General features: G+C 32.4%; 2 protein-coding genes across 4 annotated transcripts; both read left to right on the forward strand.

Annotated features, from left to right (window-relative positions):
- The first annotated feature begins 6,542 nt into the window (after positions 1–6,542).
- LOC118032984 (E3 ubiquitin-protein ligase APD2) lies at positions 6,543–10,424 on the forward strand. 3 transcript variants are annotated; one of them, XM_035037800.2, is made up of 10 exons: positions 6,543–7,186; positions 7,342–7,412; positions 7,532–7,657; positions 7,780–7,876; positions 8,421–8,495; positions 8,582–8,664; positions 8,988–9,134; positions 9,462–9,534; positions 9,624–9,960; positions 10,173–10,424. In XM_035037800.2, exons 1-10 carry the CDS (start codon positions 6,862–6,864, stop codon positions 10,246–10,248), a joined length of 1,410 nt encoding a protein of 469 aa, XP_034893691.1. In that variant the 5' UTR covers positions 6,543–6,861; the 3' UTR covers positions 10,249–10,424. The 3 variants fall into 3 exon arrangements, with proteins under 3 accessions (XP_034893691.1, XP_034893690.1, XP_034893692.1); XM_035037799.2 differs by having other exon boundaries at positions 6,549–7,186; positions 7,342–7,448; XM_035037801.2 differs by lacking the exon at positions 7,342–7,412 and having other exon boundaries at positions 7,002–7,186.
- A 3,891-nt stretch (positions 10,425–14,315) lies between these two features.
- Positions 14,316–17,522, forward strand: LOC118032983 (uncharacterized). Its single transcript, XM_035037798.2, has 6 exons — positions 14,316–14,745; positions 14,844–15,421; positions 15,611–15,800; positions 15,902–15,966; positions 16,401–16,611; positions 17,063–17,522. The coding sequence occupies exons 1-6, from the start codon at positions 14,641–14,643 to the stop codon at positions 17,390–17,392; spliced, it is 1,479 nt and encodes a 492-aa protein (XP_034893689.1). The 5' UTR covers positions 14,316–14,640; the 3' UTR covers positions 17,393–17,522.
- The last annotated feature ends 4,570 nt before the right edge of the window (positions 17,523–22,092 follow it).

Genomic DNA, 22,092 nt, shown 5'->3' on the forward strand with positions numbered 1-22,092 from the left:
AAAAAATTTCAATTTCTTTTGAAAAGTTTCGAAGAAAACCGGGTATTTTAGTATTTGATCTGTATCTTATAGTGTAAATATATGGCCCAATGTTATGCAAAATTATTGGAAAAACATGCAAGAAAATCATAAATATTTGGAAATGACTCAGTCAAGTTAGGCCGACTAGCGGCCCAACAAACCCTTTTTTAGGGGTGGGCTAAACCCAGCCCAACCATATAGACTAGGCTGAAACAAGTCCAACCCATACCTTACATGGTCACTAGCCCGGCCTAGTGACCATGTTAATTATAATTAACTTTTGCATGCAGAATGAATTTTCATTTTGCATGTAGTGATTGATTTTCATTGCAGGAAGGACAAGAAAAGTTACCTGATGTAGGGAGAAGTAACTGGTTGGTCGTGCAAGGAGGACTGTCGTGAGGTTGATGTTGGCACCGCTACTAGGAGGAGTTGGCAGCTTGCATCAGTTGTTGGAAGAGAAGAAGACTATGGCTGAGAGGAAAAAAGATAGATTGGCGCTGGTGGTTTCTGTCATCAGCGGGGAGATGGGTTGGCGGAGGAGGTTAGGCCATCATTGGTCATGACACGGGTGAGGTTGGAGTGGCTAAGATCAGAGGAGGTTGGTTTTTTTTTTTTTCAACTTTTACCTCTGATTTCTTCCTCCCTAGGGCATGGAATCCACCTATATTTATAGGGGTGGAAAAAGAACATGTTGTCTTTTATGATGCCAAATCTTAACTCTTAATTCAAATGAAAAAGATCTTAATTGTTAGTTAAAAGTTGTCATCATGGTCTAAAAAATTTTCAAAAAGGCTGGTTGGGTTAGCCATTTTGAGGTGGCACCGAGGCCGCTATGGTGTCAATCGACCAGAAATGACCATACTAGATTGTCATCAGATATTAGGCCATCGTTTGCAAGTTAAACTTGGTGGAGAGATGAAACATTAAATGCCTTATAAAGGAAGCAACCAAAGCAACTTTCAATGATGAAGAAGATGAACAGTTCCAAACAACGTTGAGATCATGGTGGCTGGGATCAGAGGAGGCTGGTGATTTTATTTCAACTTTTACCTCTAATTTCTTCCAAACAACATTGAGATCATGGTGGCTGGGATCAGAGGAGGCTGGTGATTTTGTTTCAACTTTTACCTCTAATTTCTTCCAAACAACATTGAGATCATGGTGGCTGGGATCAGAGGAGGCTGGTGATTTTGTTTTAACTTTTACCTCTAATTTGTTCCTCCTCAAGGCATGAAATCCACCCCTATTTATAAGGATAGGAAAAGGACATGTTGTCTTTTATAGTGTCAAATCTTAACTCTTGATTCAAATAAAAAAGATCCCAACTATTAGTTTAAATTTGTCATCATGGTCTTAAAAAGTTGATGCAAAAAGGCTGGTCAAGATGGCCACTCTAAGGCGGTGTCAAGGACGTTATGGTGTCAATTGGCTATAAAGGACCATACTAGCTTATGATCAAATATCAGACCATCATTTGCATGATAAATTTGGTGGAGAGATGAAACAGTAAATGCCTTATAAAGGAAGCCACCCAAGTAGCTTTTAATGATGATGAAGATAAACAGTTCCAAACAACGTGTCATCTAGTTTATTCTCTCTTTCTTTCTTTTTTTGTGATGGGATAAAAATGATGTTGTTTTGATCCAAACATGTCATTTCATTAAAATAAAACGACGTCATTTTAGCTTTCAGGGTTTAATTTAAGGATTTGGTCAAAGTTTAATTCGGTCCTCCAGCTATTAATTTCTTTCAAATGCACCTCTAATTGATATTAAACTTTTTTATTTTATGTAATTTTACCCCTGCCAAACTTCAATGCTAGCTCTAGATTTCAGCGTCTTTTTTATTTTGATCTTTGGTCTTAGATTTACGCAATTTGATCTTCAATTGATCATTAAACTTTTAATTTTCTTCAATTTCACCCTAATCTCAATCCATTGAGTCCCCATAGTTCAATCCATTAAGTCAAATTCAAATCTTCTCAATTAAGCTCAAATTAGGTTTCCAAACTTAATTTTTCACCAATTAAGCCCCTACTAAAATTAATTTGACTCATTTGAAGTATAATTAAGTTCTTGCACCTAATTAAATTCTTTAATTGGACCTAACTTAATTCTTAAACATAATTAAATTCTCAATTTGTCTCATGATTAAATCAAATTGGTCATGGGCTTAATTTCTATACAGATTCATCTAAAAATCATTTAATTTGATCTAGAATCCGCATTGTCTCTTTAGTTTTAGGTACAAAGGGATACAATTAGGCTCCCAATTCCATCCAAAATTATAGGTTAATTTTTTCTACATTTGAAATCCTCCCAACTTGTTTTTGCCAAAATGCTAGTCTTCTTTCTATTATTATTTTTATTTTTATTTTTATTTTGAAAAGAAAAAAGGTGAATTTAGGGAATAATCCATAAATGATTTATGATAAAACTATCTTTTGAAGAATATGATGGGATGTGAGCAAGGCTAAACTAAAAATCTAGCATAAAGAGGGTGGGGGGGCCTCTTAATAAATTTTTTATAAAGGTTAGATAAATAAAATAATCTATGCGACAATTAAAATTTTCATAATAAAAAAATGATAACAAATCTATGAAAATACAAAAAACATAAGGATATTTTAATACTCCTAACATTTATAGAAGTTATAATGAAAAATACTAAAACGTATAATCAAAATAACTCTACTATTTAATCTCTTATTTATTATCAATATTTTTAAACTATGCCCGACACTTTTCATCATTCAAAACTCATCATATCAAAATTTCCTACAATCTTTATTTCAATGAATGTATAAATAATTACGATGAAGTTGTGGAAAACTTCATAGAAAAATATTGACTTTTCCTGGTTGATGGGTTATGAGCCTAAGTTGTACCCGTAGAACAAGTTTCTAATGGAACTAGAGACATTCTGATACTTAAGTTAGTATTCAAGCTATTTCTCAAGTAAAAACTCTAGAAGATGAAAATGGTATTTTATTTTTTTGTGTAGAGAAAGGATATGTATTCTTTGTTTTGTTGAGAATGTTCTCTGTGTCATGTTGTTAAGATGAATCATCCTTTTTTTCTTTCTCAAAACCTGAGAATATATAGTATTGGGAAATATTTGAAAAATATATAGAGAAATACATGTAAAAAAGTATTATTCATGAATAATAAACTAAGGTGAGCTAAAAATAGCTTGGTCAGACCGAAGATCGAGCTTGAAAAAACTAGAGTTAGAGCTTGGACAGACCGGAGTTGGAGTTCGATTGAGCCTTGGCCTAACCAAGCTTTGTAGAGCTTGGTTATGCCTCGTCCTAACCAAGCTTTGCAAAGCTCAGTTGAGCCTAACCAAAAGCATAGGGAGAAGAGAGAAAAGGGGTAACTTGGTTGGATTATGGCTCAACTAAGCCAAAAAAAGCTTGGTTTAGCCATCTAACCAAGCTTCATTTAAAGCTTGGTTAGGATGTCAATCGAGCTTCAACAAACTTCCTTTTTTATATTGTATTGGATTATCATTTTCCCCTCAAATTCTTCTAAACATATATGTTTGGAAGACTTTAATGAGCTAAAAAGTGGAGAAAATACTTCCAGTGTATGCTTGAATAAAAATATTACATGTATAGGCATGTATTTGAATGTTTGTCTATTTTTTGAATTTATTGGAGATTTTTATCAATCTTTTATGGAAAAGATCCATGATCTTTTTGGAAATAGTTGTTCATAAGGACTTGAAGATAGTTATTCACGGGGACCTGGAGATAGTTGTCACATAGACCTAGAAAGAGCGGTCACTAAGACTTGAAGACAAGTTGGTCACAAAAACCTAGCGATATAATAGAGATTTCTACAAGTGAGTTTCATGGAGACCCTTTGTATTTAGAGACGTGCATGATTTTTTATTTTAATTTAAAAGATGATAAAGATATAATTTATAAGATTTATCTAATACGAGGTACTACATCACGAGGATTGTTTAATGTTTGTTCATATTGTATCTTCTTTTTCATAAATTCTTGAAGGTACTATTTGAAAATCAATCTTTCTATCTCTTTTATGAATGCAAGTACTTTTTGTGCCATGCCTATGATCATGGTGAAAAAGACAAAACTTGTTAAGGTTTCTTATGTTTGAATCACTTTTTAATTGGAGGTGGGTATTGTAAGAAGTTTTTTTTTTTTTTTTTTATGAAAGCCAACACATCAACATGTTTCATTGTGAGAGGTATGGTCATAAGCTCAAGGAATGTCAGATAATCATGAATGTACTTGGATGCTTTTTTTTTTTTTACGCTTTTGTTGGAGATTAATGGCGCGGTGTAAACTCTTCTTGTGTGTGAAAACATGGGTGGCCCTGTATGGCCATGCTAACTTCTTCCACCTTAATGTAATTTTCTATCGTGTATTTGACACTAAGAAGATTTTTGTTAAAGAGTGTGTATAACATTTCCTATAAGGAATAGTTACAAACTCTATTGATTAGGACTTTAATAGTGATGGGTTCAAGCAAATCCTCCGTTCTTAGCATTTCCTCGTTGAATATCTAAAGAAATTCCCTTGTGTTTTCATCATCTCATTGTGTGATGGAAAAAAAAACTATGTAATGCTTTTTTTGTTTACAATAAAACTAGTGCTAAAGTGAAATATGAGCTTCACACATAGATCATAAAGACCTAGGATGGAGAGAAGTTTAAGGCTTTGATACCACACTCTAACATATCCACATAAAAAATCATAAGGGAAATCTTACACATGGCATCACTGTCTGTTGTCACTAGCTCCAAGATGTTTATGACATTTGTATGTGCTCTCCAAGGTATGTAAGGTCATCATAGTTGTCAAAGTTAGCTTTAATAATGACATAATTCTTGGTGAGGGGAGTGTGTAACTCTCTATGATAAAGTGAAGGCTCTTCAGCTTAGTGAAAATGGTATGGAAGAGTTAGGATTGGTGTTGTCTCGTGCACATAATGCCTAGGTTTTTTATGATGAGGAGCATATAAAAGAGAAGACCGAGACTTAGAATTAGGTTTATGGATATAATCATGTTTGCGGCTTGGATTTTTTTAGAAGTGTTGACTCATTTAGGAAGTTAGAGTATGGTGTCTGCATGGTATGTTGTTTTGTGCAATTTCTTTCTAAATATAGGGTTGTCTTTGTGTATCTAATGTTATGGGTTGATTTTTTTATTGGTTGTATTGAAAAGAACTAAGTTGTTCCTGTATAGCCAAAACAACGTTATTAAATATTTACACTTGTTGGAATAGTTGTTGGATATATAGGGGAATTAGAGTCCTTGTAGGGAGAATAGTTACTCTCTCATGTACTAGAGTCTTATCAACCATGGTTTATAGAAGTTAAAAGGGAATGAACAAGATCTTTGTTTAGGTCCCCACAGACAACGTCATTTATGAAGTCAAGGAAAAACTTCTTAGAGAAATATTAACTTTTCCTAGTTTATGGGTTTTGGGCCTGGGTTGTATTTGTAAAACAAGTCTCTTGTGAACAAAGGATACTCAAATGGCTAAGTTAGTGTTTAAGCTTTTTCTTAAGTAAAAATTTAAGAAAATAAATTTTTTTTTTTTTTGTGGAGAATGGATATGTATTCTCTGTTTTGTTAAAAATGTTCTTTATGCTATTTTGTTTAGATGAATCAACCTCTTTTCTTTCTCAAAACTTGAAAATATATAATTTTGAAAAATATTCGGAGAAATATATGTAAAAAGTACCATTCATAAATAATAAACCAATGTTAAATAAAAATAACTTGGTCAAACTGGAGATTGAGCTCAATTAGGCCCTGGCCTAACAAAGCTTCACGAAGCTTATTTGTGCCTCGACCTAGTCGAGTTTCATGAAGCTTGATTGAGCCTAACCAAAAGATAAAAAGAGAAAGGAATGAAAGATAAAAGAGGATAGCTTGGTTTGGTCATGACCCAACCAAGCTTTAACAAACAAATTTTTTTTTAAAAAAAAAAAATCTCATTATCAAATAATCTTTGTATTTTTTGACAACTTGAAGTTACTTATAACCCACAAGTTAAAAAACTTAATAATTTGTTGCTATTCATAAATACATAGGTTATATAATTGATGATTGTGTTTAAAGAAGTTCAAAAATTAGAAACATTACTAGTACCCATTTTAAAATGTGTTTCTCTTTGAAAATTAACAAATTACAAGTTTAATAAATGCATTAAGCAAATAAATTGGTGTGTAAATTCTTTAATTAAAAATATATCAAAATAATTTTTTATATTAACAAATTATTAAAAATATTAAAAAATATTAATTTAATATTTTAAAAAAAAAAAACTTTCAAAACCATTTTGAAAATCGAGATTGAAACGTGTTACCAAACATCAACATTCTGACTTTAACTACCGGTCGCTGTTTGAGTTGGTGCGCGCCACTTCGGGAGACGAAAATCAACTGTTTTCATACAAGAACAGATCTAAATTTGCAAACCAACTACAGGAGTTACCTAAACAAAGAAAAAGAGTGACACAAAGTTACCTCTATTACGTGACATTTGCTGATGTTGACAGCCGGGCAAGGAATTCAACAAACTGTCAATGGCGACAGGACATAACTACTAACTACCATTCTCGAGGAGAAGAAGAGAAGGCTGCTAGGTGAGACGATCCGAAGTGCGTTCTCCCAATCCCACAACCGCCGTTACGTCGCCAATGCATCTACCGACCTTCCAATTTCCCACTCCAGTTACAGAAGAAACAGAGTAGAATTATCTACTTGCTTGTTCATTTTCTTTTTGGGAATTCTCTATGGTATGCTGCTATATGCTCTCACGTTTTGAGCGCTCGTAAATTAATTTGTCACGGATCAATGGAAGAACCACAACGTAACGAACAGCATCAGCTCGTACCTGTAGCAACGTCTTCTTTTGCATCAACTTCCGTTGATGATCCCTCTACGTCATCAGTTTCTGCTTCTCATCTCGTCGTCGAAGAAAATCAACAAGAGAATGACGAGTCAGTAAACATCGAGGGTAACTCTGGTGGTCATCACCACGACCAAGAACAAGAAAGAGAGCAACCTTCTTCTGCTGTGTCTAATCGTTTAAATATATCCATGTCCAACGCAGCAGCTAATCAGATGAGAGATGATGTTTGGTCATGCTTTGCTGTTCTCATTGCTTTCTGGTTCTTTGGTTCGTTTCTTCTCCTTCTAAATTGCTTTTCCATTTTTTAACTTTAATCTAAACTGTTAAATATCTGTCAAGGATTTAATTTAATTAATGTGAATTGCTTTGACAAGTACTGTTATCGTCTCCGTGATTATGCTATATTGTTTCATCATCGGCAGCTTCCTTGACCATCATTCTTGGATACTATGGATCTGTGAGCTTGGAATTGGGACCGAATTGCTCACGCCTTGTACAACCTAACCCATTATTTGTTCAGTCTCTTAAAGTAACCCTTTTTTTTTTGGGTTTTTGTTTGATTTTACTGCTGCTATTATTGGTAGTGCCAATCTCATTTGATTTGTTGAACAGGCAGGGGAGTTAGGTAAGCCAAAACCTGGACCGATATTATATGGATTTTACAAGCCTCCGCCTTTGGATGTTGAAATCACCTGGACGCAAAAACATGATGCAGTTGTACCAAAGGATTTTCACAAGGCAAATCTTTCCCTCTTTCTATAAACCTTCCTTGTGAAGCATTCATGCACCTTGCTTTCATTTGCTAACTAATTACAACTATTTTAAACTATACTCCACTGACTATGAACTGTTATCAGCAGGAGTGGATGCTCTTTCTGAACAAAGGGTCTACAGTGGACATCTCTTACAGTATTAAATCCCTTGGCGCCTCTCCTTTGTCCCTTGTGATTGCCCAAGGTCTTTTTCCTGCTGCTTATGGCCATAGAATTTGATGGTCAATACATTTTTTCTCTCTTCTTTAAATTGAAAAAAGAGATTCTTTGTTCGTGGTTTCCTGTTATATTATGAGTAGCAAATTCTTTTGGAGTTTGTAAACTCTTCAATTGTGTCTGGAAGACCAGGAACCATCATGTTGGAATAGCTTATTGTTTGTTCTGGTTTGCTATGGACCATCACAGCACATTTATATCTGATACTTGTGGGAGCAAGAGTATCACTGTCTCCCCTACTCTTCACACTGCACATGCCTTAATCACAGGCATCGGAATCTCTTAAAATCTTTTCTTTTTCCAGTATCATATAAGCTTCTGTCATGCCATTAACTGTTCCTGTTCTATTGTCGTCTTGCTTAGAGTCGCGGGCCTATCATCAACATTTTCTGTGTACTGCTATGATCAATTGTAGTTTTTCAATAAATTTATATGCACAACTAAACATTGAAAACTTATGTCTTTAGTTCATTTATCTATTTGTTACCTTTTCTTGTTGTCCAAACCTGCAGGTACAGAAAGCCTTATTGAGTGGATAGATGATCCATCATACCCTAACACAACTTTGTCTTGGAATATCATACATGGTAGTATTAATACTTGAAGTTGTCTCTCTTCTAGAAAAAAATTTATTTCCATGGAATAGGTGGTTCTGATATTGTCATCTTTACAGGAAGTGGTAACATCCAACAGGAAATTCCAACATCATCTTCTTATTATATTGCTGTGGAAAATTTGAACTCCGAGGAAGCGAAGGTCTGGTGCTTTTTTAAGATCTAAAGATCATGATGGACTAATTATGCAAGTCCTTTTTGTTCAAAGTAGATTTGCGTATATCGATTTTTTGAGCTTGTCAAATCAGCTGTGAGAGTTAAGTTCTTTTGTTTTTGTTTTTGTTTTTTTTTTTCGGCGGCGTCTGGCATTTTCCTAATAATCGGTGTGTCATTCTCTTCTTTTTGTTTTTTTGCCTCACGTAACACTATACTTCGTATAAACATGTCCACCAAATTATTATTTTTTTAGAACAATATAAACAACAACATTAGATGATCTATATCCATTGGTTCGGCATTATACAGGTGGAGCTGAAGTTCATTGTGAAATCTTTAATCTATGACATAAGTCAGGCATATTACAGTTGCCCCCTCAGTAATCATTTATGCAGTTTACAGCTGTTTCTCTTCGGGACAACTGCTGCTGTCCTTACGTCTCCGGGCCCTGCTGAGGTACAAGGCTAACATACTGTTTCTTCCTTTCTCTCTTGTGCTTCTCATATTCTTATGTAATCAGAACATCCCCCATAGATCTTGGAAGGAGTATGGATATCTGCAGTTTTGCCTGCCTTTCTGGCATTCGAAGGGAACAGTGTGATCAATAGATCACTGAACCTGAACTATTGTCTTTAATGTTTCCATAAGTAATCTGTAATTGTATTCATTATGTATGTTCCATATATAGACACTACTTCTTCCATTGCTCCATCCCCATATAGCAATACATGGATTATAAAGCTTTGTTTTCCATCCATGAACAACAAATGACTGCTCTTTCAGGATGCTTCAGATGAAGACTGGTATGTCAAGTTGTCTTATGGACCAAGATGGATCATATATATTATTGGATCAGGTTATTTTAATGGCCATGCATATCATTTCCATACAACTGAAAATTAAAGAAAATCCCCATCTTTACATCAGCTGGCACTCCACACGCAGGTGTGATGACTGTCCTACTCTTGTTAGCCTTGAGATTGTGTAATATGTACCGACCTCGCGGCAGAGATGGATATCAAGCAGGAGAAATAGCATCTGAACGAACTCCGTTGCTTTCTCAAAAAGACGATGACAGCTCAAGCTGGGGTTCATCTTATGATTCCAATTCACATGAAGAGGAGGATCTGGAAAAGTGGCTTGCAGTAAATTGTATAGAAGGAAAATCAATGGCAGAAGGGGAAAATCTGCGCCGGCTTTGTGTCATTTGCTTCGATGCCCCGAGGGACTGCTTCTTTCTTCCATGTGGCCACTGTGCTGCTTGTTTTACCTGTGGAACAAGGTACTCATAAACTGCCTTAGTTGTTGGTGATGGGAATCAAGAACAGATGGGTTTCATTTAAATTTCACTGTCATGACTTCAAACATTCCTGTACTGACCCGTCAAGGATAAGGGAAAGACGAAAAATCTGGAGTATCTTTACTGCACATATTTGAATGCAATTTCTTTGGAATTAGAGGAATCTGATACGGAGTATATTTTTTACACTGCAGGATAGCTGAAGAGGTTGGCGCTTGCCCCATATGTCGTCGGAGCCTGAAGAAAGTGAGGAAGATATTTACAGTTTGAGCAGTATGAGCATTACCTGCAGACTCTCTCTGTCAACGGAAACCTTTTCTACGATCCACTGAATACATTTTTTTTTCTATTTCGTGGATTCAATTCATACAGCTCTTGTAAAAACAGATAGTTCCATGTAGGATTGTGTAAGAAAATTGCTGGAAATAATGATGATTTGACAATCAGATTATGCGTTGATCATCATCGAACATTATGCGAACTTTCCAACTAACGTGGCGTATAGCCTGCATTTCCCCATGCGTTCAAAATTAAATCAAGCGGTCTCTTATAGAACTGAATCGCTGGAACTTTCTGGCCAAATGTAAACTCAATCCAACGATCGATCAGATAAAAGATTAAAGGGTTCTTATCAGATTATGTATTCTTTTTTTCTTCTTATTTGTGATTATATTTGCTTTGAGATTTCTTCTTTCTTTTTATCAGCAGCAATATTGATGGAACTTCGTGGGCTATTTGAAACTTGACTATGAATTTCGCACATTTGTATATAGTTGAGATTAAAATTATGTAAATTGCGATATTAGGAATTATCAAAATGGACGAGGTTACATCAATTTTGCTAATGTTAACGCCAGCCGGTAACGATATATAACGAATAAATTAAAACCCTTAAAGGTGAATAAAATATTTAATTTTTATTCATTTAAATCTTGCTTGTCAAAAATATTTTACAACTGATAAAATTAAAAAGCCCTATAAATACTAATTAAAAAAAAAAACCTATTCACTTCAAATAAATAAATAAAACTAGAAGTTAAAGATAATAATACAAAAGGAAAAAGTAGGAAAAAAAAAAAACCTAAGCCAAAAAAATAAGAATTAAAAATAACTAAAAAATATATTTATTTTCACAGAAAAACTTCCATCTCATATACTGACACAATCGGTAACAAAATATAATTGATTTTGTTATAAGTCAAAACTCTCAATGATCAAGAACATTATAATTAGAAGGAGACTCTTATAATATTTAGTTTTTATTCATTTAAGTCTCACTTGTAAAAAAATAATTACTACATTTTATATAGAAAAACTTAATAACAAAAAATAAAAAGAGAAAGAGAAAAAAAAATAAACCTCTCAAACTGATAAAAATATTTATCCAAAAAAAAAAAATCTTGGTACAAGCTGAGTTGGAATGTAGAGATCTTCAAAAAAATTAGTTTATCTGTAATATTTACATTATTTAACTTGACTTAATCCATTAAATTTAGATTATGTGGATATTAATGATAGTGGATCAAAAACCTAATAAATAGATATCACAGGTCGGGTGATGAGTCAAAATTTTTGGAACTCGATCAACCTCACCCAACTTATATACCTTATATTCATTTTTCTCTTTATATTTGATAGTGTATGAAATGAGCATTTGGTTTTATTTTATTTGAAAATGTTTAGACACCAAAGTTCTTGTTAATATGTTTCCTATTAGATTATTTTAACATAACAAAAATAAAAGCTTATCTTTTCGCTAGAGGGTGGGAGAGTGTAACTATAATTTAATGACGGTGCAAGGTATGAAATTAGATCTAATATTAGGGATGTCATGACACTTACAATCCATGTTGTATGTCCATCTTTAAATGCAGACATGTGAAGATTAACAATATAAGCCCAACCTATGTATATTTGTAATATCCATAAAAACATCTACCCTAACTTGATATATTTAACTAACTAGGGTCCAAAAAAATCAAATAGGTCGGATTTACAATTTGAAAAACATCAAAAGTTAGGTTGGACATAATTATAGACTTAAACTTGACCCAACTATATCCAAGAAAATCCATATTAAATTGATGATAATATTAAGGTTCGTTATAAGTTAAAACTCTCAAAAACTAAAAGCACCATAATTACAAAAAGACTCTTAAACTACTTAATTTTTATTTATCCAAGTCTTACTTGTCAAAAGGCTATTACAATCACAATCCTTTGTGTATGTTAACCCATTGGCCTACACTTCTTAGCAATTCCAAGAAAAAATAAATTTAAGCATAAATAAAAAATATCAAGGCAGTGGTGACATGTCTCCTAAAAAAATGGTTTAAACCATAAATACGATATTGAGATGGAAAACAAAATTGATCTATCTATGTTAATCTGTGAAATTCACGGGGATATTATTGAAAAAAAATAAATTATAAAACTCAATCCCGAATTAACTCAATGTTGAAGGACATAATCAATAAGAAACAACATTTAATTAAAAAAGACTTCAGTGAACTCAAGTCAATTAAACAAACTCGCGATGCAAGTCATGCTAGTCATCAGCTTTAATAAATTTTTTATTCTAGATATTATTTTTCATTTAATTATATGATGTTAAAACGCATGATAATTTTTTTTGCATGAAGCATTTTTTAAAGTAAAAACAAAAACAAAAAAACATGATAGGTACATGGGACTAGATAGCAAAAGTAGATCATTAATAACAATTAGTGAAATTGCATTATTTTACAATTGAATTAAAAAAAATAGATTATCGATAACAAAAAAATAAAATTTTAGTTTTATTTATATTGAGAGGAAAAAAAATCATTAAACAAAAAAAAAATAATAGCCTAGATGTTAAGGATTAACCCGTTAAACCTATGTTCTGGCTCATAAACTCAATTGAGTTCAATGATTTTTTATCAATTTTGTTAACCCAAATATTATAATAATAATAATAATAATAATAATAATAATAATAATAATAAAGACTAAAAAGAGCCAAGGTGTATGGACCTAATGGCCTAACATGCCTAGGTAATAGAAAAAAAAAAAAACATTCAAGATATGTGGGCCTTCCAGCCTAATCTATGTGCCTAGGCTTGTCTGTAATTTTTTTAATTTCTTGGTCGCCCACCCTAATTTATTTAAAAAAAATAACAGACAACGTGCAATCTATTTTATGCAGAAGTTGGCAACTAAGGGTCACAAGAAAAACATTGCCTTGATTTTTTTTGGTTAAAAACTCTTTTCTAACTTCTGTTTTTTAACCAAAACACTTAGAAAACATCATAAAGATCTGATAAACGTATATATGGCCTCAAAAAACCTAAAAAACAGGTTAAAAAACCAGAATCAACCTGAACCTAAAATAATCTCATGGTTAGATCTTCCTCCTCAAGCAAGAAAAAGAAAAAAAAAACACTTAAGTAAAACTCTCCTCATGAAATAGAATCCGGACATCGATTTCAACCATTTTTGTGGTTGGAATCGCCATCAATGACTTTTTTCTCTCTCTACATTGAAATCTAGTGGTCATCTCTCTTCCCTCTAACAAAAAAAAACAAGTAAAAATTAAGGGAAATGAACTTTGATACCAAAATTGAATTTCTAACAACTAAAGTGACCGATTATATGTAAACCCAAAAAAATAAGGGACTAAAATAATTTTTGCATATGAAATTCAAAGTTACCTGCCCTTTTCACTTTGGCTCTCTTTCTTTCAATCCATTACTCTCTTAAAAAAAAAAATATGCACTAAGATATTAATTTGGGCTTAAAAAAGCTCATTTATGCAAAAACAATTCAGGACCAAATTGAAAATTTTAAAACAATATATATTATTTCAAACCACAATAATTTATGAAAGAGTTAATAGTGCATCTTCAACGATAAAAACACCACTCCGTTTAGTTTTGTGTGTGTGTAGAAAATCCTATTAATATTGATTAAAGAAATAGAAAAATAGAAAAACTATTCCTTTCAAATAAGAAAACTAGAATAACCCAAAAATTAAAAAAACAATAACTAAAATAATATATTTTTTAAAAAAAACTCCTAATCAAATATAGTTAGCCACGAGTCATAATACTAAAATAATCATATAAAAAATAAATTTGTAACAAATTATAAAATTAAATATTTAATAAATTAAATATTAAATGTTAAAATTAAAAAAATAATAATAAATAGTACTTGGAATAGAATTTTGGGAGGTGTTTTTTTTTTTACAAAATGAAATATTAATATAATGTAATATTACATGCCTACCAAAAATAACCTTCTTGTTCATTTCTGCTTTGCTTTACTGGCAGTGATTGGTTGCTTGGCCCATCTCTCGTCACATCGCAATCTTCCTCTGTTTACAAGCCGCGAGATCTCTAGCCAGAACCACTCAAGAGAGAAAAAGCGGGACGAGAAAATAACCACATCAGCCGTTAGCTTTACCGTTATCAGGGATTGTTTCAAAACAAACAAAGAAAGACAGAAAACTCAACAATCAAAGGAGAGAGAGAGAGAGAGAGAGAGAGAGAGACAGACAGACGACAGACAAGACACAAAAAGCAGAGTGCCCGCAAATGCAATAATGAAAGCAAGCAAGCAATCATCAAAAAACAACAGCAGGTCCGCTACTACTGCAACAAATTCAAATCTTTTTCAGTAATGGCTGCTCCTCTTTCAAGAAACAAGGCTCCAGCTCGCTTATCTTCCTCTCCCCTCCTTTGGATCATTGCCTTGGCCTCCCTCACCATTTTTTTTCTTTACAAGGTAACATTGAAGAGATTAACAGAACCATTCAAATTCTGAGCTTGATCATAATTTTGTCTTTGAATATTATTTATTTTTGTTCATTGGCATCCAAACAGGTAGATAATTTGGCATTACAAACAAAAACGGTAGCGGGTCACAACTTACCACCGACACCATGGCATTTGTTTCCTCCCAAAAACTTCGACGATCAATCCCGTCATGCTCGAGCTTACCAAATTCTACATTGTTCATACCTAACATGCCCGTATTCCAACACTACCGTTTCGAAAGGTCACGGATTCAACTCCCCCTCATCGAGCCCCAAATGCCCTAGATTTTTCATGTTTATCCACCATGATCTGGAGCCATGGGCCCAATCACGGATAACCGTGGATCACATAATGGGGGCCAAAAATTATGCGTCCTTTCGTGTTGTCATTTATAAGGGGAGATTGTATTTGGATCCTTATTATGCGTGTGTTCAAAGCCGAATGATGTTTACAGTATGGGGATTTTTGCAATTGTTAAAAAGGTATCCTGGGATGGTACCTGATGTCGATATTATGTTTGATTGCATGGATAAGCCTAGGATTAACAAAACTGAACATGATTCCTTCCCTTTGCCGCTCTTTCGGTATTGCACTACCAAGGATCACTTTGATATTCCATTTCCTGATTGGTCTTTCTGGGGTTGGTAAGTTTCTTTATCAATTTAAGCTATCTTTTGGTGCTTCTTGGTGTTCTTTTATAAATTTGGGCAATCGTTTCCACATGAATAGAGTGAGTGCTAATTGTTTAATTTGATTTTAATTGTTCCTTCCTTTTTTCTTTTTTTTTTTAATTGTGTAGTTTGATATCTGAATTATAAATGACTCTGGTACAGGCCAGAGGTAAATATAAGACCGTGGGATGAGGAGTTTCGAGACATTAAACGAGGTTCCCAAGCTCGAAGTTGGCCAAAGAAATGGCCTCGAGCTTACTGGAAAGGGAATCCAGATGTTGGTTCTCCTGTTCGTACTTCGCTGCTGGAATGTAATCACACTAAGAAGTGGGGGGCACAAATTATGCGTCAGGTCCTATTTGACTTATAGGCTGAAGTTGTTTTTCTTATGGATGTAAATGTGTACTTCCAAAAATGAATTGTCTTTGATGTTGTTTCTTTGTTGGATCCCAGGATTGGGAAGAAGAAGCAAAAGGTGGTTATGTGAGCTCGAAACTATCACATCAGTGTGATTATCGGTGAGTAAAAGAAATATTCTTTATCTGCTAGATGCTGTGATGTATAATTTTGTGTAAGCATGATCTATATAAATGCTTAAAGAGCATTTTGGACACATACACGTATAAACTAGACTGCAGTTTCAAATGATTACCCTTGAATGCACCTTGTCCGTGTTAACTATGTCGTCTGTCCATTTGTAAAATTGTTTTTCTTTTAAAATGGAATAGGATTGGTCAAACCGACTCAATTAAGGATGAATAAGCTTAAGTTGTGAATAAGCTTAAATGCCCTCTGTTGGGGCTCAACAGGAGTTGCATTGCGTAGCTTTTAAGGTGTAGTACAACTTTAAGTTTTATGTATTATACAGACCTCTTTTCTTTTGACTAGGTAACTGCACTCATCATACAACTGATCATTTGTTGTGTTTTTCCACTTCATCCTCTCTATTCAGGTACAAAATCTATGCTGAAGGCTTTGCGTGGTCTGTGAGCTTGAAATATATTATATCCTGCGGTTCTCTTGCACTGATAATTTCCCCACAGTATGAAGATTTCTTCAGTCGTGGCCTCATTCCTGAGAAAAACTATTGGCCTGTCTCTTCTGATGGGTTATGCCAGTCCATAAAGTTTGCAGTTGACTGGGGTAATACAAACCCCACAGAGGTATAGTTCAACTTCGACTTACCTTTCACGTTTTTCCTGTCATTCAACACACTTTCTCACTAAAGATCAGTACTGTCATATTCAAGTTTAATTACTACATTTTGCATTCTGATTTTGATCTCATCTGGAATGATCAGGTTTCCAGGTTATCCGATTGCTTTAATAGTGGAAGTAGTGGTGATAATAGTTGTTAGTTACCACTACTGGGATCTGCTCTTTGGTTATTTTATTTAATGGTATAACTGTGGTCTATAACTACATTGCTGGGACAAGAAGTAGTTGGTTGTCTCATTTCAGCGCACCAAAGACGATAATATAGAAATGTAGATCCATATTTGTCATTTTTTTGCTGCCAAAAACCAAATTTTGCTCTTCATGTTTTTGCATGAACAATAACATTTTCCTAGTTGATTTAAGAATAAATCACAACTTTTTTCAATAACACTGACAGGCACAGAAAATAGGAAAAGCAGGACAGGATCTTATGGAAAGCTTGAGTATGGATCGAGTTTATGATTACATGTTCCACCTCATATCGGAGTACTCCAAGCTTCAGGACTTCAAGCCTGTCCCACCATCTTCTGCACTTGAAGTGTGTGTGGATTCCCTGACTTGCTTTGCTGATGAGAAACAAAAGCAGTTCTTTGAAAGAGCTACTGCCTTCCCTTCACCAAGTCCCCCATGCACTCTTCAACCTGCCAATATTGATTTCATCAAGAGATGGATGCAACAGAAACAGAGAACAATCACAAATGTGAGAGAAATGGAGTTAAAAACTTGAAGAGAGAAGACAATTAAGGACAGGATTACACCATCAAGCTTGTAAACTAGAACCATTTTTTGCAGGTTTGGAGTTGCTTATAGTTTGTGTTTTGTTTCCATATGAAATCAAGAGTTACCACTTTCGCTTCCGCACTATTAACCCGCTGGAATCCAAGTATTCCTTGATGAACTTAAAGTTCAGGAGAACTCATGACTGTGTGTCAACAGCAGAGGTTCAGATGCTACATCGTCAACAGAACATGAGAAGTAGTAGCCTCTCAGCTGATAAGTCGGAATATTTCTTTTGCTGATTTTCACAAATCTTCGGCAAATGTTTGACGTTCACATTTAAGATTCTTTCAAATGTTCGAAAGCTTGCATATGGGCTTGGAAAACAATTCTATTCCTCTCTATTGGGCTTGGGGAAAATATCACTGGGCTGGGGGTATCTAGTTGTATTGAACTATATGGGCCTAAAAATAAGTTCGATCTGAGACTGGGTCGAAGCTCCTGGGCCCGGATGTGATCTATGTTTGGCATTCCTAGTGTCTCGGACGAATTTATATGCCGTCCCAAAATGAAGTGACAAGTGTCCATGCAAACACGTCATCACAGATCAATAACATGACGCGTTGCATTTTATTGTTTGTAGAGGATGTCCCTGAGTGTGGTAATGTTTGTGTTGTTTTTTATTTTAAAACATATTAAAATAATATTTTTTTAAAAAAAAAAATTATATTTAATAGTAATATATCAAAATATATAAAAACATCGAAAATATATAAATTTAAAGTAAAAAAAAATTAATTTTTTTTTAAAAAGTGCTTTTCGACTAAGTGCCAAACACTGTTTGTGTGAGAAATTTCTTTTATATTTTAAAAATATCTTTTTATTATTTTAATATATTAATATTAAAAATAATTTTTTAAAATAAAATCACTTTCACACCATCAAGTATCTTGTAACTTCAAAATATTAAGAAGAAAAGTCATCACCGCCAAAATAAGAGTCATATGGTGCCAAAACTCAAACTGATTGACGAGGTAGACTTCAGGTAGGTGGGCTCAACCAACTTTAGTTAATTGTCTTTGATTGTTATATATTCTCGGCATGTTATAAATAAAGATTCGATCGTCCTCGTCGATGGGTTTCCAGCAAGTCTGTCGTTGTCCAGCAATTCGTTTCATTTGACTTTTATTTCTCTAGCTAGCATACCGGGGAGCGCCGGAGTCTATATATTTTTATGTTTTAAAAATAATTTTAAAAGTAATTAAAATTTTTTTATTTTTTATTTTTTTTAATATTTTTAAATTATTTTAATATTCTAATATTAAAAATAATTTTTAAAAAATAAAAAAATATTATTAATATGTATTTTAACATAAAAAAAATTATTTAAAAAATAATTATCACATTGTCAATCAAGATGTGGTGTCTTGGGGATTCTTTCTACATTTACCTGTTGGGCAGCCAGCTGGCAGGTAGTGCTCAAAGCCTGCAAAAATCATTAATGAAGATCATTTTTATTTTTATATACAATTTGTCATTCCATGTTCGAGTCAAGTTGAATGTCCCCTGCTCATTCCAACCAGGCAATGCCACTCAGGTAATATATATATATATATATATATATATATATATATATATATATATATATATATATATGTTAGGTGATTTTATTTTTTTTTGAGACCGAGGTGGGGATTAGGCTATTCATCCAATCTGGCAATGCCACTTGGATTTGGAGAGCGTTTGACAACTCTGCTGGCAACTTGCTTGTCAAATTTTAATTTAATTTTAATATATTTAAAAGTATATATTTTAGAAGGTAACTGCTAATATAATGTAAAATACTACCATCTCTGCTAGGTAAGGTTTATTCACAATAATTATTATTATTGTTTATTTAGGAGAATTAGGTGTGATCATGAGTAGGTGAATTGAGGCAATCCATTAGTTTGAACTGCTAAACCTCACATGTCAGATTCTAATGTGTCAGCAAGTGGAAGAATCAAAAGTTTTAAAAAGTGTTTTTTTTTATATTAAAAAAAATTATTTTTAATATCAGCATATTAAATTAATTTAAAAAAACTTAAAAATAATTAATTTAAAATAAATAAATAAATAAATTTTTTTAAAACATATTTTTAAAAATAAATTTTTTTTTGACATTTGAATGGCTAGAAAATCGTGGTAAATAACTAAATATATAAATTTTCAATGGTAACGTGCATTTGACCCTCCTGCCACTAGAAGAAAGTGCCCTCCACCATGGAGCTATTTAAATAAAATAAAATAAACTAAAACAGAAGAAGCGTGGAAACAATTAATATCACGGAAATTAATGTTTTATGGCACATGTTAAAATCCTTACAGAAATCACAATACTACTACTTTAAAATACTAAATGGGACAGTTTTAGGAATTTGACGGAGGCAGGACCGCCACGTGTTTTCCACCGTAAGAATACCAAAGGGATAGTGTATTTATTTGAGATAATCGAAGGATGTTATGCTCACGCTCCGCGTGTTATTATAAATAAAACTAAAAAGATGGGGAATTCCCTTTTTTACCCCTTAAAAAAAAGATAAAAACCTTTTGCTTTGAGGATAAGAGGACGATTGTCTATTCAATGGAGGTATTTTGATATTTTAAATTGAACCTGAGGTAAGATAGATATTTGCCTTTAAAATTACACTATAAAATATCATAAATATTCTTAAAGTTAATATATTATTTGGTGTCATTTAAGGATAGATTTGTTTTTTTATTATTTATAGGATGCATAATAAAATTATCGACCTAGTCTTATAAATAATTAAAAAAAACCTTTGCCCTTGAGGATAAGGTGTTCGCATCTTATCCTTTATATTTGCATCCTAAAAATATTTTATTGTCCTTTGAATTAGTTTTTTATATTTTAAATTTGATTGTATTTTTATTATTGTGCTATTGGATTTTTTTATTGTTATTGGTAAAGTAAGAGTTGCTTTTATCCTTAAATAAATTAAAGGGATTTAAAAAGACATTGGCACATGTTAAGCATGCATTTGCGCATCAACTGATTTGTGGTCTTTGGACATTACATGCGATTGATTCTAGCAATTACAAATGTTATTAAATTCATCTCAGTATCTTCTCCATGTTAAGGTGGTGCATGTAGGAAATGGAGTCTTGATTTGACTTCAATAGACATTTCTTTCTTTCACCATACCCTGTAATTTTTAAAATCAGCTCCTTAACTTCTCTTTGTTTTTTATTTTGTCCATGATCTTTTGGTTGATACTTTTTTTTATTTCAAATAACTTATGAAAATTGAAATTCACTTCAATTTCATCATTATTTGATTTATTTTTACTTCTCTTTAATTTTTTATTTAGTCCTTTATTTTTTGGTTAAGATTTCTTTTATTTAAAATAACTTATAAAAATTGAAATATTTTTTAATTTCATCATCATTTATTTTTTTTTAATTTGTTTTATTTAGTCCATGTTATTTTAATTGTTATCTATGTCATCTAAGATAGTTTTTATAGTGTAATGTTTTTGGTGATTTCACAATCGATCATTTTTTTTCTTATCATATTTTATTCTTATTCTTTTGATTTTTTTTTGCTTTGCTAAATTTTTTAGTTTTTTTTTAAACACTTAATTACATCATTCAATATTAAATTGATTTTGATTTTTGTTTTTTGGTTAATCTCATTTTAAAATTTCATGGATTCCAATTTAGAAAATTAACTTAGCTTAAAGATGTTCGTTGGGGATTGCCTTTTCTATTTATTGTTCTTTTAAATTATTATTTTTAGATTTTTTCATTTAATTTTTATTTTATTGGAGATTAAGCTCTTTGGTTTTTTATATGCTTTTTACATCATTTGTTTATTTTTTGGGGGATTGGGGTATGGGGTCTTTTATATTTTGTCCCTTTTTAGATATATTTTCTTAAAATATTTTTTTATTTAATTAAATAAAATTGATTGATTAAATATAGATAGATATTCATTTTATTATGTTTTGTACAGTTTGTTTTTATAGGGCATTACTTTAGCAAACCATGCAACTTCTTTCAATGTTGTCTTACATCCTTTTGCAATTGAGTTTAAACCAACCCAACAAGCTTTTTTGATTGTAAGTAATGTCTACAGTCAAGTGATGACGAGTTTTAAATAATTTTTTTCTTTCTTTTCTTTACAGATATGATATTGATATCTCATTATTTATTTATTATTGACAAGTGTTGTTTTACTATTCGTTTTTTGTTGTTGCCTTTGATTTAAAATAGATTATTAATTAACCATTCTTGATGGATATAGTCAAGTTAATGATCCAAATATCAAGTTCTTCTTACTTCTTTCAAAACACAATCGCCTTGCGGCGTGACGTGGGTTCTAGTCTAGCTCTCTACCATATTTATTAGGTGGTTTTGGAATTGTGATATTGATTGTTTTTAAAAATGGTTTTTACTTAGAAATATAATAAAATATTTTTTTGTTTTTTTAAATTTATTTTTGACATCAGCACATCAAAACGATTCAAAATCATAAAAAAATAATTAACTTGAAGCAAAAAAATAAAATTCAAGAATCTTCAAAAGCGCTTTTTAAACCCAAAAGACAAACACATTATAAAACGAGCCAAGTCCATCACCAGACTAAAAAGTGAGTTATGGTTTCACATATCAATACGTGTTGTTGATTCAAGTTAATTAAGATAATAT

The sequence above is a fragment of the Populus alba genome, chromosome 1, assembly GCF_005239225.2.
Source record: "Populus alba chromosome 1, ASM523922v2, whole genome shotgun sequence".
Lineage (NCBI taxonomy): Eukaryota > Viridiplantae > Streptophyta > Magnoliopsida > Malpighiales > Salicaceae > Populus > Populus alba.

Bases quoted from the DNA above. Each gene is read 5' to 3' on its own strand.
- LOC118032984 (XM_035037799.2), top strand. From the start codon at position 6,862: ATGGAAGAACCACAACGTAACGAACAGCATCAGCTCGTACCTGTAGCA. The intron at 7,449-7,531 runs GTAACCCTTTTT...TTTGTTGAACAG, and splicing joins TATTTGTTCAGTCTCTTAAA to GCAGGGGAGTTAGGTAAGCC. The intron at 9,135-9,461 runs GTACAAGGCTAA...CTGCTCTTTCAG, and splicing joins CGTCTCCGGGCCCTGCTGAG to GATGCTTCAGATGAAGACTG.
- LOC118032983 (XM_035037798.2), top strand. From the start codon at position 14,641: ATGGCTGCTCCTCTTTCAAGAAACAAGGCTCCAGCTCGCTTATCTTCC. The intron at 14,746-14,843 runs GTAACATTGAAG...GCATCCAAACAG, and splicing joins CCATTTTTTTTCTTTACAAG to GTAGATAATTTGGCATTACA. The intron at 15,801-15,901 runs GTCCTATTTGAC...GTTGGATCCCAG, and splicing joins GGGCACAAATTATGCGTCAG to GATTGGGAAGAAGAAGCAAA.